Below are 19,166 nucleotides of genomic sequence, written 5' to 3'. Positions count from 1 at the left end.
GCATTTATAACCAGTATAATGCGCTTTGACCTTGGTCCCTGATTATTGATCAGTGGATGAATATGTCTGCCATGTATTGGTTAAATAGATGATGTTCACTTGGCTGGTGTGCTTGCAAGACATTTACTTTTGACTGGCTTGTTGGCAATGCTCTCATGTTTTAAAACTATTTGTGAAGTGTTGCTTTTGTGAATGTGTGTGACTCGTGTGCAGGTGTATACTCATGTTCAAAAGACCAAATGTCAGTTGCCAACACATTTGAAAGGTGTGTAATGCTCTGACATATTCTTGTGAATCTAGTAGATTACGAGTTTTTCCACATACCACACAAAGCTGTCTTCCTCTCCAGACTCTGTTGTTTTCAGATTTTAGAACTCAATTTAGAACTCATATTACTATATGTATTGCTCACACTACCAGTTTTTTTTTTTCTCTTAAATTCCTGTTGTACTCAGTGCAGGGTAGGGTCCCTGTAGCTGTAACTATAGGATTGCAGCGAAGGGCGAGAGCAGTCACCCCATCCGGCCTTGAACCCGGGTCTACAGGGTACCAAACCTGCAGCTTGACCGCAACGCCAAAGAGCCAGGCTTGTTGGTATGGCAGTCAGAGTGCATACTCAACCGTAGTGACAACACTCTGCCCTACCCTTCGGGAAGCGCTCCCATGCGCTTCACGCACCAAGGCGTCCCTCGCACATTCCCCCACCGTACTTCTCCCATCCCAGGGTATCCCACTCACTGGTGCTTCACCCATCTCTGGGGTCCCTCACACCAGGGTCAACCTAACCTGGGAGTCCCTCATACGACTCACACACTGGGCACGCCTCCAATGGCCTGGCGGCAAGTCATCCCACTGCTGACACCATGTGTAGTGAAGGGCGAGAGCCTGGCTTTTTGGCATTGTGGGCAAGCTGCAGGTTTGGGACCCCGTACACCCGGGTGGGGTGATTGCTCTCACCCTTTGGTACAAGGGTAAGGTCAATATTTCTGTAGTTATCTGTAAAGGATACTGGAATATTAGGCATACCCTCTACATATAGCAACAGTATACCTGTCCTGCCCAATATTCATGTAGCTCTCTCTAGAAGGTGTGACCAATATCCCTGTAGCTCACTACAGAGTGTAGTTGATATTGCTGTAGTTTGCATTATAGGATACAGCTTGTGTTCTTCTAGCTCAAACATATGCTTACGGCCAATATTACTGTAGCTCTGCCTAAAGGGTGTAGCTGATGTTATTGTTGTGCACACTGAGCTTGTACTAGGAATTTTACTCTTTGAAAGCAGTGTTCTGTGGGTAAAGCTTGCACCTAGACATTGTAAAGTAGCTGTTTTCATGCAGTCCTGGTATACTCTGGACTCCATCTCAAAATTTAATTACTTAACTAGAGCAATTTTTACAGGATCTTGGAACAATGTCTCAGTATGACAGATATAAAGTGAAAACAGATTGAAAGGCAGGTCCTACAGGATCTTTAGTCTAAAATGCCAAGAGCAGTACCCTGAGAACACTGAGTAACCCTGTCAAGAAGCCTGTCCCCAGGAGAGGGTAGGATGTGTGGTAAGTTTAGTCAGAAATGCTGCAGGAAGAAGGAACGAGAGTAAAAGGCACAAGAGTGTCTCTGGCAAAGTCTGAAGATAAAACAAAGAAACCAAATGATGACATCATTTCAAAACAGGAACCTGGACTTTCACCAGTGAGTTGCATGTTTACATCCCACGTCTGTGGGATCGTCACTGTCAATACTTCGGCCCCCTAGCTGTTGTTTTTGTGTTCTCCCTGTCTGTCAATGTGGTCCATGTGCTTTTGTTTACAGTTCCCATGTGTTCCAGCCCTACCCCGCTCTCCGCCCTGTCTCCGCCCACCTGATTTCCTGATCACCTCCACCTGCCTGCCTGCCCACCTGCACCCCATCTCCTCATCAGCCTAGCCCTATATCAACCCTGCTTGTCTCTGTGTTGTTGCTGTGTTTCTTTTTTTTTTTTTTTTTTTTTTTTTTTTTTTTTGCTTGAGTCGTACCTGCCGGTGTATTCTGCTTTTAAGTTTCCTGTGCTGACCTCGCCTGTTCCTTGACTTTGTCTCTGCCTGCCATTTTGCCCTGTTTGCCTGATCCGCCTGCCTGGTTCCGACCCCGTCTGCCTCGTCTTCGACACCCCGACTTTGTCTCTTACTGCCGCTCTGACCTGTTTGCCTGATCTGCCTGCCTGCCTGGTCCCGACCCTCACCTGCCTTGTTTACGACCTGACCCCTCATCTGCCCCACTTCCTTGGTTTTGACCCTGCCTGTTCTGACATTCTGTATCTGCCCTGTGACTTCAGATAAACAACTTAGAACCTGAATACATCTGGTCTGCATTTGAGTCCGTGCCTGTGTCCTGACACGTCACTATAGAGACCTCAGCCATGTCCCGTTGATAGCTGAGATTACATTACATTATAGGCATTTAGCAGATGCTCTTATCCAGAGCAACTTATATCAGTTACAGTGTTTTTACAATGTTATCCATTTATGAAGCTGGATATTTACTGAGGCAATTGTGGGTTAAGTACCTTGCCCAAGGGTACAGCAGCAATGCCCCAGCAGGGAATTGAACCGGGAACATTTCAGTTAAGAGTCCAGCTCCTTAACTACTAAGCTAAACTGTGACCCCAGATCTAGGCCCACCCCCCTGCACCAAAAAAAAAAAAAAAAATCATTCACTGCAGTGATGGGGAGACAACTCTCAGACTAGGTTTACGTGGCTTTTGTGTTCATCAAAGGCCCAGTGTTGATGGATGGGGTCATTATTGAAGCAAATGAAAAAAGGAAGTTGTTTTGGCTGAAATCCACACATCTCTCTTCCAGCAGTAAAGAGAAAAAAGAGGTGAGCAATCTTGTATGTAATAGAGAGTGTCTTTGTTTGAGTTGATGTAACAAGGAAGCAGCAGAGCAGTGAAGTAACTTGTGTAGGTCCAAAACATGCTGCTCTATATGGAACTGAGTGCGAGGAAGCCTGTTATTTGTTTGTCCCTACCTGTCTATGCATTGGACATGCATTTACTCTAATACATCACGTCAGCTTGTAACAAATGGGCTAAGGAGCTTGCTTAGTGGGTTATGGTGTACAAGGTTTGTTGCTTCATGGTTGTTTTGCTTTGTTTTGTCATTTATGACATTTGTCGAGCATCCAATGTCCCACCTGCTCCATACATTTTTTCCTGCTGGGTAATGGAGATTCCTAATATGCAACTGCATGATTCAATGGAAGTCAGGAATTTGAGAAACTGAGTTGTGTGTGTATCTGTATGTACCTGAATTCTTCTTGGTCTCACTGAACCCATTGTTTTGCTTTGACAGGAATATCTCATTTTAAATTGTATAAATGGAAATCAAAATAACAGAAATGAAAGATCAGCTTTAATATTCAATGTGAAGTTTGAATATTTGGTTTATACAGAGTTCCCATAGGTCACGATTTGTTCCATAGGGCAAAGAGTGGTGTCTTGGATTGGGGGTGCAACCTCAGGGTTAAAGATGATAACTTTAGGACATTTCCCAGTGGCTGTCTCCTGGCTCCTAAATTGCATACGCTCATTCAACAGAACAAGACCCGTTTACTATACCACGGGAAAACTCCCTCACAAAGAATTAAATTATTTAAGTGGCAGCTGGTGTGTCTTCTACAGTGTTTCATCTTCCCTTCAAATGGACAGCTCAATGCCTCTTGTAAGTTTTTGGTGATACAGTTAACTCTCGGGTGAGAGCGATGTCGACAGAATGGAAAGCACTGCGAGTGGAAATGCTGGGAGATGGGGGTCAGTGGCGACATTACGCAGACGAAATCCAGTAACCGCGCAGAAGGGGAAGGCGACCCGTACTGAACTCAGTCGAGCAAACCTTTTCATTTACTGTTTAATTCCCTCCACTGAGAAAGAGGAGTTGCCTTCATTGCTGAATCAGTAGGAACCATATTACTCGAGGCCATTACTGAGTGGAGCATAAGTTACGGAATGTGCATTCACGATTAGAATGACGACATGAAACAAGTAGCCATGCCAGACGCTGGCAATCAACGGCATCAAGAGACGGTAAATGGTCTTTGCAAATAAGACGGTAGATCGCCTTTGTACTGAGCGCTCCGGTGTATTCTGGTCAAGCGCTGGAAGTTGCATTGCAGGGGTGGGTCTTCTGCAGTCGGGAGGAGCGCTCCAAGAGAGATGCTTTTAGCAGCGGGCTTACGAGGGCTTCACGTCGCACGCAGCTCATTGCTGAGGCGGTGGATACATGTTGTTTTGTAACATTGCCCGTACGATTCGCTCGAGAAAACACATGAACGACTAACAACAATAAAACGAGCCTCTTTGATCGGATGCGCTTAAAAAGAAAACCAGAAACCATTTCCCGCGGAACACCAGGCACCTGTGCCGTTTGATGGAGAACCGTAAATGAGCTGAAAAAAAGGGGTTGCTGGTGGAGTTTTCCCCCATACCCTCATTGCACCAAAAAAAAAAACACTCCAGTTAGGTAAGTGCAGTTTAACCAGCCGCTCGTTTTATCTGCGTCGGCATCGGCTTCCTTTAACATTTACCACTGATGCAAGTGATCGGTTTCTTTGCCTCCTTTGTAAGAAATGGTGTTCGTTTTGAGGACTTAAGAATAATGTTGCAGTGATGTGTTTGCATCTTCCCGTCTTCTACGCCACTGAGTGGGCTGATTGTGACTGTAAAGAGATTAATTTCTTTATGGAGCATTACGCCTTTGTGTGCATCTTAATTAATGGATTAAACCCAGCGGTCTAGATTACCTATGGTGCCGCGATTCATTTAGCAACAATCGACTGCACGATTGATTCTCTCCACACTACACAATTTCCGACTTGCCATTTAATACAAATGTTAAAGTGCATAAAAGTTCGTCTGTATTCAGTGTTAGACATAACGTGTGTGTTGTATACTATCGTCGGTTTCGTATTTGGTTCATGCTGCAAATATCCGCTTTTAATGTTATCTAGTGAAAAATGAAGAGGGAAAACGATGGGAATGGCATGCTGCACGTCGGCAGCATCGCGGCTGATGTATGATTGTGGATTGATTCATTCAAAACTGTTCCATCGGCACCCGCTCCAAGAGTTTGTTTTGGCCGGGCTGCGTTTTTATTAATGAAGCAGTGAAAGTTTTTTTTAATGGGTTTCCTACGGTTAATCAGTCATCCAGATGTGCTGAGTGGTGTGCTTCAGCAACCACCTGAGTTAGCATAACATCATTGCTTAGGCTATAAGGGTTTTTCTGTGCATGAAGAACATTTAAAGTATGAAATTAAGATAGCAGAATACAGATATTATTAAATAATTGTAAAATAAATCTCTGGTATAGTCTAAAGAGCACTGCTGCATATATTTGCATTTAAACACAGCAAGAAAAATGCTTTTGTGGACTTTCATGAACATATGTAATACTTTGTCTCGTGCAAGGCCATTGTGTTCGGTAAAGAAATTTAATGTTGATTTGCTGAGGTAATGGTTTCCTATGAACACTATTATGTACAAAAAGTCTTTCCCTTCTACATTCTTGCTTAATAAGCTTCTCTGTCCAGCGCACGGGCCTTCAGGAATTCTCCAGCCAGTGCTGTCATTAATCCAACACCCACGCGCTACCTCGTCTGTGTCAAACGTGCACGTGCCCTCTATTAGGCCTACGTCGAGAATGAAAGAGTCCGTGGTTTCTGCAGCGTGGTATTATCACCTCTGGAAACGAAACAGTTGTATTAATTGCGGGCCGTGCGATGAACCAGTCTCATAACAATTAAGTATAAAGAAAGATTTTAATTTTAATTAAGTACCTTGGTCAATTATTAATAAAACGTATTAAGAAATTCATGTATTGCTTGCAGGACTGCAGTTTTATTTTGATCGATGGCGTCAGCGAGGCAGAAATGCGTGGGTGACATGAGTTTTCATCCGATTATGTCATATTCTGAAACCTGTGAACGGATTCCCCCCACCTTCGCCTGCCTGGAAATGTTACCATTGCTGTTGTTAGCATCAAGCAGACAGGAGCTGGCGAGGAGCCAGTAACAATTTCAGGTACTGAAATAAATGAAGAGCAATTTTGGCAGTATATTGCGCTCGCAGTTTTCTCGGGCAACACGGCAACGAGGCAGTTAATTTTATTATGACTCATTGCTCGAGATTAAAAGCAAAGTTGATTTATTAGTTCTTCCGAGCCTTACTTCTACAGAAGCAGAAGCTGACAGTGCACACTCGCCTCCCTTTCCCCGCTGCGCTGCATCCATTATTATTGATCAGCGGCGTTTTAGCATAGAAGGGCCAATAAAGGGAAGTATACATTTTAATTTTTCCCAGGCTTAAGGCAGCAACCACATTGCTTTAAGGGAGCAATATGTGGCAGCAGTCATAGCTCAGGGGCGCAGAGTTCTCTCCTCCCAGCCCCCCACGGTGCCGTTAAATTCTGTAACGACGCCAGGCAGTGAGCTGTTGAACAGACGGGCGCTGTGCGTTTCCATGGAATATCTATCGCTGGTTTGTGAGCCTTTCTGTTTTTCTTAGCGGGATGCACACGAGCCGATCGCGGCCTTTAGGCTCAGCTTGTTGCGTTGTTTCATCTCGCGCGCGGTGGACAATGCGTACCACATGACGAGGTTCGTAATCTCTCCTCTTCCGCAGGGTCAGCGCAGGCCATATCGTTACGCAGCTCAGGTGAGACCGAAATGCCAGGCCTCCGCCCTGTTCTGTCCTCACTGTCAACGTACTGAAAGGGCACAGATACCATTCGGCTCCTTATCTGTGCCCATTTTCCCTATGAACCATGACGAGTCGGTTTTGAGGAACAAACACAACAAAATGGTCAACGTCCCCTTGCTTTCCCCCTTGTTCCACCCTGCAGGTTGTTATAGTGATTATTATTTACATTTGTCCTCACCATATAATAATTATAATAAATTATTGTTACAGATGACCCCATTCAGTTTGTCATTAAATTATTAAATCCAATATTATTCACAGTCTAACAAAAAGCAACATTTGAATGGATAGCATAACAGGAAAAATGGAAATGGAAACACAAAAAGTAAACATGAATAGTTCAGAATCTTGGTACTGGTAAGTCCAGAGTTAATGGGGTATCCTGTGCAATGAGTTAGAAGAATTATTGGCAGGAGAATGTCAGTCCCCCTTTAAAAACTCCTGATTTCACACACACATACACACACACACACACACACACACACACACACACAAATCTGATTACATCATTTCATCATAATCAACTGTGGTGCCAGATGTCTGAACCTAAACTAACAAAAGAAGAAAAAATAATCATCTCAGCTGGGTTTTCAAAGTTCTGATCTGGACCCTTGGGCATTGGTCAAACCTAATTCAGTGCACTAGATGCTATCACCACAAGCCCTTCAGGCAGAAGTTCAGGCTGGGCAGCATTCGGCTTCTCACTGATACTGCCTCAGTAATCACTGAACACTGTGGAAAATTCCAGGGTAATGAGAGAGGGAATACACAGTTGTGCTTAAGAGAAAAAAAATGACAAAGGAAGAATATTTCTGTCTCAGTGCCATTGCGATCCCCCATGGCTTTGTCACTCTCCTGATGAAAAGACGGCATGCAGAGAAGATAAGAGGCATAGCCCACACACTCATTTGTCAATGATGGGGATGTCTGTTCTAAGAAGAGGAGTCTCCCCTGGCCACTGTCACTCAGGATATGGTGTGCTGCAGTGTGCCATAGTCCCTTAATTGGGCTGCCCCGCCTTTGTAAACTTTCTTGGAGAATGAAATTTTTTTTCCTCTCCCTTTGCGGAGTAATTAGTGTAAAATTGCCCTCTCTGTCTCAGCCCCAGAGCATGTCTAGAGATGCAGACAGCTTACAAGTTCCAGATGCTATGGGGAGGTGGGGTATGACTAATTCAGGAACCCTCCGGTAAGGTTCTCCCTCCCTCTCCATTTGTGTATTTTATAAAACTCAGAAACACCGCACTGATTTACATGACAGCATTGTTTCCTCATTTCAGAAAAAAACTTTTTCAAAAGTAAGTAACCAAGTAATGTGTGTCAATGACGAAGCGCTCACAATGAAATGCATGAGGACTAACAGCGAGATGTCAAATTTCTTAGCTTTCTGCAAATTAATTATTTTCTTCCAAGCTTAACAATTCCCTAATGGCTGCTTTGTTTCTGGCAGGCAGCCACACGATGTCCTCAGCTCAGGGCAGGGACATATCAGACTACCACCTGAGCGGTGAGTCTAATACCAACGGCACTCTAAAACGGTTTGCCCCCACTGAAGTGCTACTCATAGGGCTCTACAGTCAGTTCCACAGTGATGCTTTCCAATCAATATGTCTTTGTATAGTTATCTTCTGTGGAAAATTACATTCTGCTTTATTTGTGTGTGTGTGTGTGTGTGTGTGTGTGTAAGTGTAAGTGAGTGAGTGTGTGTGTGTGTGTGTGTGTGTATTTGAGACATATCTAATTGGACCTTGAAGTGAATTTGAAGATTTATGGAAAACATCAGAAACTCTTTGAAAAGGAAACCCAGGGAAAGCATTTACTCTGACATGCCAAGACTATGCCATACATTTTTTACAGTGTGGATGTTTGATAAATACATTTGGGAAATAACAGATTTTGTTACAGTGTACAGTGGATATAAAAAGTCTACACACCATTATGAAATTGCAGATTTTTAACTCTATTAACTTTGCACATCTAGACTTTTGAATTTTATCCCACTCTTCTTTGCAAAAAAGTTCAAGTTTTCAAATTGCAAAGGGATCACCTGTGTACAGCACTCTTTAGGTCATTCTACAGGTTTTCAATGGGACTGAGGTCTGGGCTCTGACTGGGCCATTCCAAGACTTTGATTTTCCTTTTCTGAAGCCATGCCTTGGTTGACTTGGACGTGTGCTTTGGGTCATTGCCATGTTGGAATGTGAAATTCCTCTTCTTATTCGGCTTTCTGACAGAGGCCAGCAGATTTTGTGCCAAAATATCTTGATATTTGGAGCTACTCATTATCCCATCTATCTTGTCAAGAACCCCTGTCCCAGCTGAAGAGAAGCAGCCCCAAAGCATGATGCTACCGCCACCATGCTTCAAAGTCGGTATGGTGTTCCTTGGATGATGAGCTTTATTGGCTTTGCGCCAAACATATCTTAAAATTGAGGCCAAAAAGTTCAACCTTTGTTTCATCAGACCGTAGCACATTTTCCCACATGGTTTGAGTTGACTGAATGAATCTTTTGGCATAATTTAGACGGGCTTGGATGTTCCTTTTTGTAAGAATGGGTGTCCGTCTTGCCACCCTACCCCATAGCTCAGACATGTGCAAAAAACGAGAGATGGTGGTCACATGCAAGGAGTGACCGGTACCTGCCAGAAGTTCCTGTAGCTCCTTCAGTGTTGCTGTTGGCCTCTTGGTAGCCTCCCTGATAAGTTTTCTCCTCATCCTCTCATCAACTTTGGATGATCAACCTGATCTTTGCAATGTCTCTGCGGTGCCACATTTTCTCCACTTATTGATGATGGTTTTGACAGTGCTTCATGGTACATCCAGTGCCTTCGATATTCTTTTATATCCCTCTCCTGATTGGTACTTTTCAACAATTAGCTCTCGCAGTTTCTTTGGCAACTCTTTGTGGACCACGGCTCTCCCAGTAGGATGCAACCCCAAACATTCAAGCAAATCCTACAGCAACAGCTGACTTTAATCTGGGTATAATCAGAATCACTTTCATTGATGGCAGGTTTGTGCTGTTTACCTACAGGCATGATTTTGAATGTGATTGGTCAACTTTGAACACAGCTAGAGCCCCCATTATGAAAGGGTGTGCAGACTTATGCAATCAGGGTGTTGTAGTTTTTTATTTAAAATGTTCCTAATAATTAACTATTTGTTTTTTCTCTGGATTTTTGTTTGTTGGAAGATCACATTACAGATGGAAAAAGTCTGACATTTACATTGTTGTTGTTTCTGTCTTTACATTTCAAAAACCTGCAATTTCATAAGGGTGTGTGGACTTTTTATATCCACTGTAAATGCCATGGTGGTGTAGATACCGTTCCCCTGTTCATTAACTGTAGACTGTTCACGCTCTTGACTCCAGTTGTGCGTGACCCACCGGCCTGGGAAGTGGGGGTCTACGTGGCCGGATTCCTTGTGCTCCTGGGGGTAGTGGGGGTCAACCTTTGGAAGCTGTGGAAGTCAGGAGCCTTCCCTGCGCCCTCCCCCTTCCCAAACTATGACTACCGCTACCTGCAGCAGAAATATGGGACCTCATACTCAGAAGTGAGACAAAAGGTAAGCACATCTTTGGCCAAAATCAGGGGCATGTGACATATGTTTGGAGACTTAGGGACAGAGAATTAGCCTTTGTCCCTGGATATGCATTGATGCTTCTTCTTCTTGTTCTTTCATTCATTTATTCACAGTATTTCACATGGATACAGATTTGACCTCAGGTTGGTCTTACCCATAGTCCATGCAATGGCTGTTAAAAAAGAGCTGGGCCCAATGGCCCAGGTTCTAAAGCACTTGCAGCATTTCCAGATAATGACCAGGATTCCACAGGGATGTTCCACCAGGGTTAAGAGTGGGCATGTCAGCCAGGAATTTCCTCATATCACAGCTCTCACGCAACAGTGCTCCTGCGAGAGTGTGGAGGTTATTGTGGTGAAACAAGGCTAATGTACACTTGATGGTTCCAAGACAGAATTGTATAAAGGTAAAAAAGGTATGAAAATAAGGCTGGAGCTCCTAGGTGGCTCAGCTGGTAAAGGCACTTGTTAAAAGGGCAGCTGAGTCCTGTAGCCAAAGACATCTGGGTCTGGGTTGTATCTTTAACCAGCAGTGACCTCCTCAGCTTGATGCCACCAGGGATAGGATGAGCTAAATCACCCAGGGTCCCCTTACCCTATAACTCATTAACACCCTTACTAGTGGTTCTTAAGATACCTGCCTGATGATGCCATTTACTCAGCTGAAGTGCACCATGGGAGTTGTAGAATTAAAAATAATTATTCCTCTTGCTCCTGAGGCAGGGCAAGCTTATGAATGGCATTTCCAAAATCAGGAAAAAGTGCTATATGTAAGATATTAAAGACCAAGCGCTTTTTTTGCAGAGGGTTGCAGCCTCCAACCACCAAAGGGCATCGACGAGCCGCAAGCCCAGCTTGCAGCTGGGGGACACCCCGGACGGGCTCCGGGAGTTGGGGACCCTGGAGCTGATGAACCGAGACCTAGACCCCATGGGTACACTGCAGCTCAACCGCTCTGTCTCCACTGACTCACTCAGCTCCATCTCCTCCATTGCTAACAACTTTGGCCATGATGTTACCGTGGGCCAGCTGGAGGTGACACTGGAGTACGAAGCCCGGACGGGCGTGCTCTTCATCACACTGCTGCAGGGCAAGGACCTGCTGGAGAAGGAGGAGGGTGACTTCCCAGGGTGCTTCATTCGGGTCACGCTGCTACCTGAGGAGCTCAATGTGGGCGTTTCCAGGGTGAGTGGCCAGCATGCCTTCTCCACTGTCCGTTTTCCACCAAGGCATTTCGAGGGCTGGTTCGGAGCCGCTGCCTAATCTTGAACCAGTTCTTTGCGTTTCAACAGCCAAAGAACCAGCTCTTGGCCAGGAAAACTGGTTCAAGAGTGGCACCAACACTTTGCTGGTCTAGAACAAAGAACCGCTACGTCAGGGGCTGGGGGTGGGATTATCATGACCAATAAGACCAACTAAAACTTTGTGACCGCCATGTTAAAAAGAATCAGAGGTAGTCTAGCGTCTAGTCTGTCTAAAAAGAAGAAGAAGAAGAAAAACCAGTTTTATTTTTCAAATGTTTCGCCTTGTTGCCAGCCAGCTGTGTATTGCTCACATCAATGTTGCAAAAGTAACATTGATGGCTAGCTAGCTGGCTAGCTAGCTAGCTGTTGGTCAGCTAACATTACCCAAGCAAGCATAGCTACTAATTTCTCACATCAATGTTACATTCAACATTTGTATCATTGATGTGAGAAATTAGTAGCTATGCTTGCTTGGGTAATGTTAGCTGACCAACAGCTAGCTAGCCAGCTACCGTAACCTTGGTAATAGTAGCTAACGTTAGCATGCTACTTTCTAACATTGCCATTGACTCACCTACCAATGTCACTTAACATTTGGCTTCACAAAAGGCTAACATTGTGTAAAGTGTAGTGGACAAGTTTGTTTTTTAAAGCACTGTTCTCTAGTTTTTATTGTTGTTGCTTGTTCCTGCTAGCTTGCAGTGGCGGCTGCAAGCTAGCATAACACTATGGTCGCGGAACACCGCAGATTGTCTGAAATTTGTGTGCTAAAGCTACAGCATGACATTGTTTAATTAACAAGGATGGCAATTTGAATAATTAAGTGGCAAGTAATCCCAAAGCTTTCTCTTAAATGTGTCACATTATAGCTTTCTTGTGTTACAAAATTCAAATTACAGAACGGAGCTAAATTTAGTTAAATCAATTTAAATTACTGAGAATAAACTTTTAGGTTAGGTTGAGTGCAATGAACAATAACGTTTAGAACACAGACCTCACAAAAGCTGTGATGTGTCATGAGTATTTAATGTAATTTAAATCGAAAAATGCCATCCTTGTTAATTAAACAATCTCATGTTGTAGATTTCGCAAGCACACAAACTACAGACAATCTGCGCTGTTTTGCGAGCATAATCATTTCCTCTATTTGCGCGATTGGTGTCGATTATTCTGTGAATTATTTGTTTTATTGTTAATCAAGGAAGATAAAGGGGAACAGGTTGAAAGTAATGACAGATTTAAAGTGTTTGGGCTTCCCCTGTTTCCAGCTCACCAGCCACCACTGCTAGCTTGGCGCTAGCGGGAAAGCGCAGACGTATACAGACATATACAGTGATGTAATGACGTGGCTCTATGGTGGCTCTCTAGCCTGTGGAAAAGCAAACCGGTTCTTAGAAGGTTTGCAAGTTGAACCAACTCCAAACTGGCACTAGCAACAGCCCAGAACTAGCACCTAGTTCACGTTGGTGGAAAAGAGGCCCTCTTTTGCATGCTGAGCACCAAACTCACACTCTCACCAGTAAAATGCAATTCCAGTAATTTAAGTTTATGATATACATTATACGATGCAATAATGACAATCTTCATTTAAATGGGCATGTTTTTTGAGATGGGGTTGTCTTTTATAGTAACCAACACATGAGAAAGAAGTATACGGAGCACTCATCTCACAAGCTCTCTGACAACAGTTGTTTGTTTGACCTTTATTTAACCAGTCACCTTCAGTTACAGTAACAACCTGGCCAAGAACCTACATGAGAAACAAGAAATGCCACAAAGACAGAAAGAAGGACAACAAAAAAATGTCAATTCATTTGAAACTGAGGAGGCAGTTTCACCTGTGAAGTAGGCTCAGGTTAATGTTGTTGTCACAGTGGGGTGTTGGTCAGGACACAGGAGTCAGGTTCTGGGTCAGAATTTTATTGAGGATTTCGTGGGGTGTAGGCACAGACGCACACAATACTCTGTCCCCAAGGGTTTGGTCTCCCCAGTTCTTCACCCCACAGGTATTGGTGCAGTACTGAGGTGGGGGGTGGGGGGGTGGTCACCACTACTTATATTGTCCCATATCCTTGGCCCTGTTGGGGTTCTTATTGGTGGCCAAAGGATACGGACAGGTCAGAGGGCAAATAGTGACCTGGGGGCCATCCTTGGGGGTGTGCCTGTGCCTCAGATTACCTGCAGGGGGGTCCTGCTGATATGGGGAGCAGCAGGACCGGTTTGGGCTGGTTTCAGCTGAGTTGTAAACAAGTGCCTGTGAGAGTTGGGGTGGTGCGCACAAAGACTAGGGAATGTGGCCCTTTTCTACATTATTAATGCTGAAGGAAGAAAAAACGATAGTGAAAAGCTCGAGTCAGACAGACACAGATGTGCTGCAGATTGCAGTGCAATTTCATAGGGACAAGACTGCAGTGTCATTCCTGGTTTGTTATTAATGCTTGTTGTTAATGTTGTTAATAATAATTGAACTATCCATGAGTCACTGAGGTGAGGTTTAAGTGTGCTCCAGCCTGCTTGCACAAAAAGATTGTGGAGATTGGTTTGAGAAAATGTCAGTGCTCCCGCCCCCTAGCCCTTGTGCTTTTGTTTTTTTTCCCTTGTGTTTCTGCCCTGCCCTGCTCTCCGCCCTGTCTCCGCCTGATTACCTGCACACCTGCATCTCATCCCCTCATCAGACTGTCCCTTTATATACCCTGCTTGTTGTGCAGTCGTTGCTAGTTCGTAGCAGTAGTTTCTCTGTGTTTCGTCCCCGCCGTTATCATAGTTTGCTGTTTTCCGATTTCGACCTGCCTGTTTTTTGATCCATTTTTTGCCTGCCGTTTTGTTTTGTTCGCCCGATCGTGCCTGCCCGTTTTCCGACCCTGCCTGACTTTCCCGTTTCTGGATTTTCCCTTGGACTGCCTCTCTGGTTTTGACCCTGCCTGTGTACTGGTTTTTCGATTCTGCCGTGTGTTATCACTATTCTGCCCGGAAACCCTCGCTCTTTTGGGTCTGCGATTGAGTCCTAGCCTGTGCTCCCTGACAGAAAAATGCTGACCCGCTCTGTGATGTGTCACTAGGTCTGCTGGGGCCCAAGCAGAGTAGTCATGTATGGATTCATTCTTCGCTAGTTCATTTTTCTTAATGTCCCAAGACACCCAAGCTGAAAAAAGAGAAAACATTTGTTACTGAAACTTGAGGTCATAGTTAGTAGCTACTCACATTGCACTGAGCTTGCCACAGGTCAAGAACACCTATAATCCAGTTCCTGTTTTAGGAGCATTTTAATGAAATCCTGAGTTGAGTGTTTAAAAAAAATAGGACAAAAGCTGCATACTTTGGGGATCCATACATGTGTATGATGTAGTGGTTAGTATGGGTTTCTTCACCTGTGGTCTTGGAACAGGTCCAGAGGAACGCTTTCACAGTGACGTTTGATGAGCGGTTTTCAGTGTCCTTGGATCCGGCTGCCCTGGATGAGGGCAGCCTGCGCTTCACAGCGTTTGGCATTGACGCTGACGAGCGGAACATCAGTGCTGGTACGGCGGAACTGAAGCTCTCTGACCTGGACCTCTCCATCAGACCCTTCAATGCTTGGCTGTACCTGCAGGATGTCAACAAGGTATGCAGACAGGGTCACCCTGGGGAAAGGCTTGGCTGTTTGCGGTCCAGTTACTCCCCTCTTGCACTAGGATTTGGAATAATCTAATGTTTCACTGTTCTATATGGCTCTCCCTAAATTCAAATTCAAACTGCTTTATTGGCATGGCAAGGTAAGTCTGATATTGCCAAAGCATACAATTCCAGATTTCACATTTTCAGACATAAGACATAGACAGATATATCTCCATTTGCAGGTATAAGACACAAATATATACACTACTAGTCAAAAGTTTTAGAACACCCCCAATTTCTGTAAAGGAAATGGCTATAATGTTCTGTCTGTCTTCCTTTGTCAATTGCCTTTTTCTCACCATTTTGATAAGCAATATACTGTTTCCTGCAGTGCAATATTGTCCAAATAATGCTTCAGAGGGTGTAGTGACAGAGTCTGTTCTAACGCTGCTTTTATACAGACAGAGGGTTTGTAAGTAATCAACAAAAGTCAGGACACCTGTCGGAATTGTTTGCATCAACTTTCAAGGCTTAATTTACTTCCGTTGCTGCAGAAAAGGTGTAAGTTGTTAACCCATTACTTGTTCCCTGAAAAAGGATTTTTTTATAACTCTGAAGTTTACATTACTTTTCAGTTTTTGGTAACCTAAACTTTTTTTAACCTCTGGCAGTTTACCGCTTCCTTTTGTTCCATTTCAGGTCATTTAATGGCTTAAATTTCAATAAATTGGAAAAATGGTGTTTTTTAACCAGTAGTGTATTTGAATAATCAAATTCCTCTCTTTCCTGAGCACAGTTTTAAGTCCCAGTTTCTTCTGTGTGAATAATGATTGATGCAAAGAGATAGTGTTAGGGCTGGATCACAGATACACTTTTCATTTTTTTTGTTTCTTTGAATCGGCATATGCTGCTGGTGTCAGCATGTAGCTCGGGGCAGCCTCCCTTCCAGGTAAGCATAAAAATGAAGCGCTGACCGGAGGAGGAGGAGATCCAAACCTATGGTGCTCAAACTGTAATGGGACAGACGTTGGTAGCATATGCAGATTGGTTTTGGAGTATGGAAATTGTTCCTTTTGTGTGTCATGAGACCAGGAGAGAGCATTTTGCCTGGGTCTACACTGTTTACCTGCTTTTTGCTGGGACTCATAGACATGCATTTTTCAGAAAGCCTCTCTTCTAGTCTGGGTTGAACATAGGATTTTTGTGGTCGTACTGTGTTTTTTGTTTTCCCTCAACAGACATAATACTGGGAGTTGGACTGTCAACTCCGTCGTTTTTTAAATAAAAATAAACTAATAAGTATAAACGTCAAATGATCGACTGCTGTGGATATGGTGGCTGTGGGAGCCAGGAAGGCTGGGCTGGTCCAAGGGGAAATCTCAAGAGTCAGTCACTTCACCTGTGCTTCACCAGTTTGGGAGGTCTGACTTGTGCCACTTATGGGTTTCTCAGTTTGGTGCACTCACTTGCAGTCAGGACAATTAATTATATCTGTCAATGAAACAATATGTCAGTCTTATGCAGGGTTCACAGGCTCTTCTTCATGATTGTGTATTGCTGAGGGAGCAGAAAGATTTTATTTTCCTTCATTTCTTCATTCTCTACTTGTTCATTGAACATGAGCGATCTTAAATATTTGTTCTCAAACCCTGATAACCACCTTGTCCTTGTTCTCTTGAAGGCAGTGGATGCTGTTGGGGAGATCTTGCTGTCTCTCAGCTACCTGCCCACAGCCGAGCGCCTCACTGTGGTGGTAGCCAAAGCTAAAAACCTAGTCTGGACCAATGGCAAGACCACAGCAGGTGAGGCCTCCATTGCTGTCACACTGAAACTGCATCATGAAAACAAAAAACAACATTTAGAATAATTTTCTTGAGGGTTGTTGTCTTGACATTGGAGTATCTCTGGATAGCCAAAATAATGTTCTCTAGATTTACAACCATACAAGCATAATGATTTTAATGAGTCCCTATGATATGTCTTATGTATTTATGTCTTTAATGTAAGATGTCAAAATTCTTATTTCTGCATCTTGTGATGTCAAAATCATGCTGCTTTTGAAATACCAAAATCCTAAATTGTGTATCCTGTTTTTTTTTTTTAATGCAGGGATAACTATGTGATAAGAAACTCGAAAAATGAGATTCTGTGTTCGCTGCAAATGTTTTATGAAATCCAAGAAGAGTGGCAGAGGTGGTGCTGGTTGCATGTTGGAGAGTGTGCTGCATTGTTGTCTGAGTGAGACATGGTAACAGACTATATAAAGCTTTCATGAGCTGTGAATTTTAAGCACACGAGTCCCTGTTAGTTGAACGGAGTGGCTGACTCATTATTTTCCCCTCGGAGGAAAAACTCCCCTGCCAATAAAGAATTCTCTCTCTCTTTTTTGGCAAACAGATCCGTTTGTCAAAGTGTACCTCCTCCAGGATGGCAGGAAGATCAGCAAGAAAAAGACTTCAATGAAGAGGGATGACACAAACCCCATTTTTAATGAAGCCATGATTTTCTCTGTGCCAGCCATCGTGTTGCAGGTGACAGTGATCAGGCAATCAATCTCAAAGGGCCTCTAGGGTTATTTCAATGAGAATATCAAACCCAGGGAGAGTGTTTGTTTGGACGTATAATGCAGATTTCTAAATGCTTTTTCCGTTCAGCCAAAAGTGGCTTTATTTTCAACATGTTGCAAGCTTTTACTGAAAAAGTACAAATCAATTTCAATCTCCAGTTACACATAGAATGTGTATTGTATGTATAAGATAAAATGTTGATGCTTCTGTCCTAGTTGCCTGTTTCATCCTGTTTTATGACCAATTATGACAAATAAATGCGTTTGTGTATATGTCTATGCCTGTGGGTGTGTGTGTGTGTGTGTGTGTGTGTGTGTCTGTGTCTGTGTGTTTAAAAAATATATCAGAGGATCATCATATTCCTGGCCAAAAAATAATACTTCTGACAGAGTCCACATAAATGTACCCTAGCACCTCATCAAGTTGGGTGGTGGTCTCCCCCTTAAGACTGTGACCTGTGTGTCTTTGCCTCCCCTGCAGGACCTCTCCCTGAGGGTCACGGTGGCAGAGTACACCGATGATGGCCGAGGGGAGAATGTGGGTCACGTGATCATCGGCCCTGAGGCCAGCGGCATGGGCATTACCCACTGGAACCAGATGCTAGCCACACTGAGGAAACCAGTTTCCATGTGGCACCCGCTGCGTCGCAACTAACCCCATCTCCCTTTCCCTCATAGTCAGTTATTTCTGCATGGTGCCTATTGTCTTAGTATTCCGTCTGGGGATCGAGAGTGAAAAAACTTGGGAGGGAAAAGAGCTTATTTTTTTCAGGAAACTGCTCTTTTTTGTCTTTTGAAACCCATTGTACAGTACATATGGTATTATAAAACAGTATGGGCAGAAGTCAAAATGAGTTTTATATCAGATCTTTAAATGTATCTTGTAGAAATTTAGGTATAGAAGCTTTTGGTAAGGGTGTGTCTTTGACTGAGAACATGTCTGATATCCTGGGCTGTTAAAAGGGAAAAAAAATCCAGGTTCTTTAATCCAGGTTTATCAATCTCAACTTCAGGCTGGCCAAATTTCCATGAACACCCTCAGATAAAGCATGTGTAATATACATAATTTTACATTGCATAATGTTACATGTTACATCATGTCATGAAAAGTGTCAAACTGTGATATCAGGTAACCCCTGTAATAAGAAAACAAGCCTTTTCAGTTTTTAACTTCCATTAAGAGATTTGGAGTGTTATGTTAGTTGTTACTGTTGTTGTTTTTATTATTTTATTGTTTTGTTGTACAGTTTTCACTCAGAATGATTATTTATGACATTTGTTTTCTTTTTGAAAGTCATTTGTTTTTAATGTTTGAACTACTTATGTGCAAAGTAATTATTCTTAAAATGGGATGCATGGCTAAAGCCAGTCTTTATTTATCTCTCAGTTGGAGACTGTTCTAAGGGTGGTTTTCATTCTGAGACAGGCATGAAGAACACC

The 19,166-nt window shown here is 43.5% G+C and overlaps 1 protein-coding gene across 3 annotated transcripts; it reads left to right on the top strand.

Moving 5' to 3' along the window:
* The first annotated feature begins 3,653 nt into the window (after positions 1-3,653).
* syt12 (synaptotagmin XII) lies at positions 3,654-18,860 on the top strand. Of its 3 annotated transcripts, none has more exons than XM_036535881.1 (8): positions 3,654-3,704; positions 8,188-8,244; positions 10,112-10,305; positions 11,127-11,507; positions 14,952-15,167; positions 16,842-16,962; positions 17,558-17,691; positions 18,208-18,860. In XM_036535881.1, exons 2-8 carry the CDS (start codon positions 8,199-8,201, stop codon positions 18,379-18,381), a joined length of 1,266 nt encoding a protein of 421 aa, XP_036391774.1. In that variant the 5' UTR covers positions 3,654-3,704; positions 8,188-8,198; the 3' UTR covers positions 18,382-18,860. The 3 variants fall into 3 exon arrangements, with proteins under 3 accessions (XP_036391774.1, XP_036391773.1, XP_036391772.1); XM_036535880.1 differs by lacking the exon at positions 3,654-3,704 and adding an exon at positions 3,735-4,066; XM_036535879.1 differs by lacking the exon at positions 3,654-3,704 and adding an exon at positions 4,080-4,502.
* Positions 18,861-19,166: the final 306 nt, after the last annotated feature.

Source organism: Megalops cyprinoides, chromosome 8 (genome assembly GCF_013368585.1).
Source record: "Megalops cyprinoides isolate fMegCyp1 chromosome 8, fMegCyp1.pri, whole genome shotgun sequence".
In the NCBI taxonomy this organism is placed as follows: Eukaryota; Metazoa; Chordata; class Actinopteri; order Elopiformes; family Megalopidae; genus Megalops; species Megalops cyprinoides.
Note: the sequence above shows the minus strand (reverse complement) of the source record. Positions and strands in the feature narration are given on the sequence as shown.